Genomic DNA, 7,502 nt, shown 5'->3' with positions numbered 1-7,502 from the left:
TACTATTGACTCTGTGTTCCCCTGGCACTGTCATCTGGCCTACTAATGTAACATAAAGAACCCCCGGTCCTTGCCATCTGCCCTGCTACTATAGTCTTAGCACTTCTAGACCCTTCTATTTGACTTGTAAATGAACTTTCTTTTAGGTGTTGTCTTCCCTAATTAGAGAGATCAGTGTAATAGATTAGGTACATAAGACATAGTAGTAAATGACCATAGTAACCTAGTGTGTGATAAATATAAGACCCCAGCTTCTGAAATAAGAACTCACTATTTGACAAAAACTGCTGGAAAAACTGGAAAACAATATGTCAGAAACTAGGTGTAGACCAAAACCTTATACTGTATACCAAGATAAGGTCAAAATGGGTACATAATTTAGACATAAAGGATGATACCATAAGCAAATTAGGAGAGCAAGGAATAGTTTATGTGCCAGGTCTATGGAGAAGAGAAAAAATTATGACCAAACAAGAGACTAGAGAGCATTACAAAATGTAAAATGGATAATTTTGGTTATATTCAATTAAAAAGTTTTTGCACAAAACCAATGCAACCAAGATTAGAAGAAAAACAGAAATCTGGGAAACAATCTTTATAGCAAGTGTGTCAGATGAAGGCCTCATTTCTCAAATATATAGAGAACTGAGTCAGATTTAGAAGAATACAAGCCATTCCCCAATTGATAAATGGTCAAAGGATATGAACAGGTACTTTTCAGACAAAGAAACTGAAGCTATCTATAGTCATAGAAAAATGCTCTAAATCACTGTTGATGAGAGAAATGCAAATTAAAACAGCTTTGAGGTACCATCTCACACCTATCAGATTGGCTAATATGACAGAAAAGGAAAATGATAAAAATTGGAGCGGATTTGGGAAAATTAGGACACTAATGCACTGTTGGTAGAGTTGTGAAATGACACAAGTATTCTGGAGAGCAATTTAGAACTATGCCCAAAGGGCAATCACACTGTGTATCTGCCTTGATCCAGCAATAGCACTATGAGATCTGTATCCCCAAGAGATCACAAAAAGGGGAAAAGGATCTATATGTGCAAATACGTATAGATGTGTGTGTATATATGTGTGTGTGTGTATGTGTGTGTGTGTGTGTATATATATGTATAGCTCTTTTTGTGATGGTAAAGAATTGGAAATTGAGGGGATGCTCATCAGTTGAGGAATGGCTGGACAAGTTGTGGTATATAATTGTGATGGAATATTATTGTGCTATAGGAAGTGATGAGCAGGTAGATTTCAGAAAAACTTGGAAACATTTACATGAACTGATGCGAAATGAAGTGAGCAGAACCAGGACAACATTGTACAATCAGCAACATTGTGCAATGATCAACTATGAACAACTTAGTTCTTTTCAGCAATACAGTGATCCAAGACAGTTCCACAAGACTCATCACAGAAAATGCTATCCATATCCAGAAAAAGAACTGATGGCATCTGACTACAGATTGAAGCATACTATTTTCACTTTTTTTTTTTTAGGCAACTGGGGTTAAATGGCTTGCCCAGGGTCACACAGTTAGTAGGTGTCTGAGGCCAGATTTGAACTTAGGTCCTCCTGACTCCAGGGATGGTGCTCTATCCACTGCACCACCTAGCTACCCTATTTTCACTTTCTTTATTTTTTTTGTTGTTCTTTTCTTTTGGCCTGTTTCTTTCACAACATGACTAATATGGAAATATGTTTTACATGATTGCACATACACAACCTATATCAAATTGCTTACTGCCTTAGGGAAGGAATGGTGAGGGAGGAAGACAACTTGGAACTCAAAAACTTTTTAAAATGAATATTGAAAACTGTCTTTACATGGAATTGGAAAAAAGTAAAATACTATTATAAAAAAGTCACTAAAAAAATAAAAAGAAGGCCCACTCCATTTTTTTGTTAGCTTTAATTATAAAGTAGCTTTTTTTTTTTTAAATAGGAATAGGGACTACAATTGTGATTTCACTGGAATAAAGAAATCCCACGTGGGGAAACTCTGTACCAATTTAAGTTGGCATTTTCTCTGTAATACATAGTTTTACAGAACTGCCTTGAACACTTACAAGGTTTAGTGACTTACCCAGGGTCATCAGAGGTAGAACATGAACCCAGGTCTTCCAGGATTTGGGACTAGTCCTCTATCCACTACACCAAGATATCTCTTTAAAGACAGCTAAAGAGTTGTCAGCTTGCTTGCTGTTTTTTCCCTTACATTGAATTAAAAACCTGTCTCTGTACTTTCTTTCTTTTTTGGGGGGATTGGAGGGGGAAAGGCAGTCAGGATTAAGTGACTTGTCCAGGGTCACACAGCTAGTAAGTGTCTGAGGGTGGATTTAGATTCAGGTCCTCCTGACTCTAGAGCCGGTATATATCTTTTTTTCTACTAGGTCCAGTTCTCTTTCTGTTCAGTTTTTAATTCTTCCTCTTTGTTAAAAAACTAAGACAAAAACAATCATCAAGCAATATCTAAATACCCATAGAAAGAAACCCTGGGGCAGCCTTTTGCTGCCAGAGGAGTAGGAGCTGTAATAGAGCTCCAAATGGATGGGTGGAGAGGTGGAGGGATCCTCTCACCTCATAGGCCTGTTCTGTAGGAGGTCAATAGCTCACATTTGGATCCTCAAGGAAACTGGCTTTTTTTTTTTGGTGGGGGGTGGTGGGGAGGCAATCAGGGTTAAGTGACTTGCCCAGGGTCACATAGCTAGTAAGTGTCTGAGGTCATATTTGAACTCAGGTGCTCCTAACTCCAGGTCCACTTAGCTGCCTCCCCCTCCCTTTTTTCCCCTAGGTCCCTGTTACAGGCAAAGTAAGTGATTTCACTAGCGAACATGAGCAATGTCTAAGAAAATAGCACTGAATAATGAAATTATGAAATGAAAGAACTCATGAATCACTCAACCCAAGTGTAGGAGGTTATGGATGAAAGAGTGGCCTCACTCACAGCCCCATGGATTTGGGATAAGGTTATCCCTGTCCCGGAGGAGAAAGGCAGGGTAGGGCTCATCTGTAGATCTTTGGCATTGAGAACTCTCTGACTAGGATATTTCACAAGTGGGTTCAGCTTCTTCCTATATAACCATCTGGAAATTCACCCATGAATTCTCACTAGAATTTCCATTGGGAAGCTGGCCCACTACTTGTTTTGTGCTTTATAAACGTGAAAAAATAAATCCAGCTGGAAAGTGTGCTGGTGACAGAGTACTGCCCTGAAAGTTATATTGCCTCGTTATGTTTCACAATCCATTGCCAAAGCACCCCCGTAAGTCATGGCAACTTGGCAAAGGATGCACCACATGGTTGCCGCAATGATATTTCAATAACCCATTCTTCGGAACAAATGACCCCCAGTGAATTGTAGGCAAATAACATTTGGTGCTCACAACTCTACATCAGAAGATCTTAGATTTGGGGCTTCAAGGTATTTGAGAGGTCATTCAGTCCAGTCTACTCATTTTACAGATAAGGAAACTGAATTCCAGAGAAGTTAAGTGAATCCACCCCAGGTCACCCAGGTAACAGAGCAGAGATTCAAACCCAGGTCTTCTGAGCTTTTCCCACTGTACCATACTGCATCTCAATATTTCATGCCTTATAAGGATTTTCCATAATGAAGGAGACCGTATTTAATGCTCTTTTTTAGCTTCTTTATGTATTTAGATTGTACAATATAATAAGTTATATATACAGAGTCAGACAAAATTATTAGCAATTAAGACTTCACTGACACAGGCATATCCTGGTTTGGTTCCCTCTCCTCTCTCTCTCTTTTAGTCCAAACCTACAATTTCCTCAGTGTTGGTTGCTCCCGGCATGGAAATTCCTTGCACTAATGCAGATTGACAACTTGTCTATAATGTATAGTTTTAAAGAGTTGCTTGAGATTACTGGGAGGTTGAAGGATTTGCCCATGTTTATACAGCTAGTATGTGTCAGAGGCAGGTCTTAAACCTAGGTCTTACTTTATCCACCATGTTGTGCTTCCTCTCCTGTGTGTTTTAGCAATAATAAAATTATGGCTATCTCCCTGGAAATTGACAAGGGTAGCCAATGGTGCACTTATCATGGTAGCCCAGCTGATTCTGAAAGCCAGCTATCCATCAAAGCTCCATCGGTATATGCCATTTAAAGTGTTTCTACCTTTGGATGAGTCAATGGCCTATGGCCACGAGATGGAAGATGGCAAGATTCAGGCCAAAACTATGCCTGCAGAATATGCTCACTAGACTTGGCCAAATGCCCGAAGACAGAAATAGCAGTTTTGCCTTCTCTTCTCAATTGAAACTAATTTTTAAAAGAAACAAACAACAAACTGCTCTTGGAGAAAAGGGTGCTCATCACATATGGCATTTGCCATCTAATTAAGGGAGAGGCTTTTATCATCATTAGCACAAAGCAGGGGGAAGAAGGTGAAGAGGGTGCACGGTAGGATTTCAAAGAGAAATTAAAAAGGATAATTAAGTTTCACCTCAGAGTATGTAGCTCACAGGATATACAAAATAGGTTCTGAAAACAGCAGCAAACAGAGACTGTAAATGGTGATATTAAATATTCAGGACCTAATTATGATCCTATCACAGTATGTTCTACTTTTGCAACAGTAGAAATTTAGTTGTAAGCTTCAAGCAGACAACCGATTCCCCTCCTCCCTGCCTGCCCAACCTCCCCCACCCCGAAGCAATTGCTCAGTCATGCAACTTGTAATTTAAAAAATATTACTTTGTAAGCTACGGAATTTGTTTTAATTTAGGAATAGCTCTAGTGAAACCTGCCATTACAGCATGTCAGCAATGAACTGTAAATTAACCCACTGGGGTGATAACTGGGGCTGGCTGCCGCTCTCTTTGCAATTACAGGTTTGGGAAAACCACCCTGCCAAGAACAATGTCACTTTGCTAACTTTATCTCTAAATGTTATGGCAGACAGTTGCCGTGGAAAACTTCAAAACTAAGTCTTTATGGCCTTGGTTCCTATTTTGCATTTCAAATCCATGTGGTTTCCATGTGCCGCTTTTTCAACACTGTTGTTTTCCTAAGTCTCCATCTTCATTGGGGTCTGATGAGCTTCAACTTTGTTGATGATAGAATCATGGAATTCCAGGGCTAGAAGCAATCTTATAAATCAGTGAGCACAACCCTATTATAGATGGGGAAACTGAGGCCTAGAGAGGTGAAGTTACTCCATAACTAGATATGGGGAGGGGTAGCTAAAGCTATGATGTAGGTTTCTAGGTTCCTGATACGGTTCTTGAACTGGCTACCTTCCAATGAATTTCAGTGTTGCCTTTTCCTGATTGGTTCTACAGAGAAGGAATATTGGAGGATGAAACTCTCTTAATGGGATGTTCCTCCATGAAACATTAGATGGTCTTTGTGCCTGACAGAACCCTTAATCAGTAAGCTATCATATCTCCCCCTTTAAAGAGTGATACCAGCTGCTTACTGGTCCTTGGGCATTTTTCTGCCCAAAGTAAAATTCAGCTGGAAAGAGATGGGCATGGAGGCACATGCTGAGGCTGGGGAGTTCCAAGGGACAGTGGGGCTGAGCCAATAGAGTGTGCACCATGAGCCCCAACAAGGAGAGGGCCACCAAGTTCCCTATTGAGGGGCAAACTGGAGCAGGTTGTAAATGGAGTAGGGCAAAGCTCCCCTGCTGATCAGGAGTAGAATCAGGCCTGTGGGTAACCCCTGTACTTCCAGCCTGGGCAAGATGAGGAGACCCAGTCTTTAAAAAAATAAATAAATAAAATAAAGGAAAAGAGCCTTGGACTAAGTTATCTGGTGCCTTCAATTTAAGACCTTGCTTGGACTCTTAACTAGCTATGTCACTTTGTAGATTCTTAACCTCTCTGGCCCTCATTTTTCATATAGACCACTGAGGAGCATAGATTAGGTCGCTTTTGATGCCTGAATTTGACATCTCTAAATTGGGCTACTTATGAAAATACAAAGTGATTAATCTGCAATAAGATACTCTTTGCTACTCTGAACAGATCTGTGATACGAGGAAGCAATGAAACTAGTGACCACTTACATCTACTGAGATTGGCTTTGTGTATCTGTTTTACAAAGTAAGTCACAGAGAGCACTAAATTATTGATGGGAGAGAGGCACGGGAAATATGTAGGCTCAAGTGTAATTAAACTGTTTCCCTGCAAAGCCAGATGGGATATTAACAGACCAATCTGAACTGACGCTAGGAAATGAAAAGATGCATAGAGAGAAGTGTGCGTTCATTATGACCATTTGGCAAAACTTCCCATAAAGAGCACCTCTGCTATGAAGCCTTCCTGGATTACCTGTCAGACAGAAGTACTCTCTTCCTCTTCTCAACTCCAACAGCATGACTACTGAATCACTTGGTGTTGCCATTGTGTATATTTCATCTCCTCAACTAGATTGTAAGCCCTTTGAGAGCAGAGACCATCTTTTATACATCTTTACATCTTCCCATAGTGCCCAGCACAGTGCTATAAAAAACATAGTAGGTGCTAAGTAATAATGGTCGTTGAATGAATGTGTTCATCCATTCATCCTCCTGAGGTACGGTGTTTGGCTTAGTATTCCCCAGCCGATACATCACTAGCTTTGTCTTTGGCTTCCCCCTTGCTCCTCAGAACAGCCTAAGCTATGACCTAGTGACATGTGAGAAAAGCCTTAATTTTTAGGAAGCCTGTGAGTAGCCACTACTGCTGGTTCCAAGTCTCCCAGCTCAATCACCCTTGCACTGTTCTCAGGTGAAGGAAGCGAAGTCACATCTCAACAAAAAGTGGGGCAGTTCCTAATGATGCTCATCAGGTTGTGACAGGAGGTTGAGGTGTTGGCATGACCTGAGCCCACTCCAAAATGTCGGCGCACAGAGACTCGACAGCATCCAGCCGCTCGATCTGTACGAGTTTTGTGAGGAGCTCTGGGATGCTGTAGCCTGCTGTGCTGATTCGGTCAAAGAGCTGCATGCCATCTGTCATCCCCCCTATCTCGTCCCTCTTCAATCCAAAGCTTTCAGCAAGGTGGCGCCATGTTTTCACGATGGCCTTCTCAGTGTTGTAGGTGGAGCTGAGCATCCTGCTTGTCTTCTCTAGGCAGTCAAATGGTAATTCCGTGGGGCTGAGACCTGGAAGAGCAGAGAGTCCAAGTCAGAAATCATACATTTTAGGCAACAGGAACACAAAACTCTTTGTTTTAAACAAGTGTATCCCATGACTCTTCAATTTAGGCAACTCTTGACACAATAATTATTGACTAATATTAATAAAGATGCTGTAATAATATTGACTAATAATCTCCCAGATGTGGATCTGGGAGATGGGAAACGTAACCTCCAAAGCTAGCAGGTGCCTGCTGAGAAGGGAAGCCTCGTCCTGTCCTGCCACCATGTTTGGAGTTGGGTATGGAATCAGGGAAGGGCAGCTAGGTGGCACAGGTGATATAAAAACAAAATGTATCCAAAAAAAAGATTAAAAAAATAAGGAAAGTTTAAAAAAGAATTTGG

The 7,502-nt window shown here is 40.8% G+C and overlaps 1 protein-coding gene across 3 annotated transcripts in view; it reads right to left on the bottom strand.

Annotated features, from left to right (window-relative positions):
• Positions 1-498: 498 nt before the first annotated feature.
• The window catches only part of EDAR (ectodysplasin A receptor), a 124,100-nt gene continuing 117,096 nt past the window's right edge, over positions 499-7,502 (bottom strand). For all 3 annotated transcript variants that reach the window (XM_020965224.2, XM_020965222.2, XM_020965223.2), the window contains one exon: positions 499-7,124. In XM_020965224.2, coding sequence (XP_020820883.1) covers positions 6,805-7,124 — 320 coding nt within the window. In that variant the 3' untranslated portion in view covers positions 499-6,804. The remainder of the gene's footprint in view (positions 7,125-7,502) is intronic.

The sequence above is a fragment of the Phascolarctos cinereus genome, unplaced genomic scaffold (genome assembly GCF_003287225.1).
Source record: "Phascolarctos cinereus isolate Bilbo 61053 unplaced genomic scaffold, phaCin_HiC Scaffold_7;HRSCAF=346, whole genome shotgun sequence".
In the NCBI taxonomy this organism is placed as follows: Eukaryota; Metazoa; Chordata; class Mammalia; order Diprotodontia; family Phascolarctidae; genus Phascolarctos; species Phascolarctos cinereus.
This window is presented reverse-complemented; position numbering and strand designations above follow the sequence as displayed.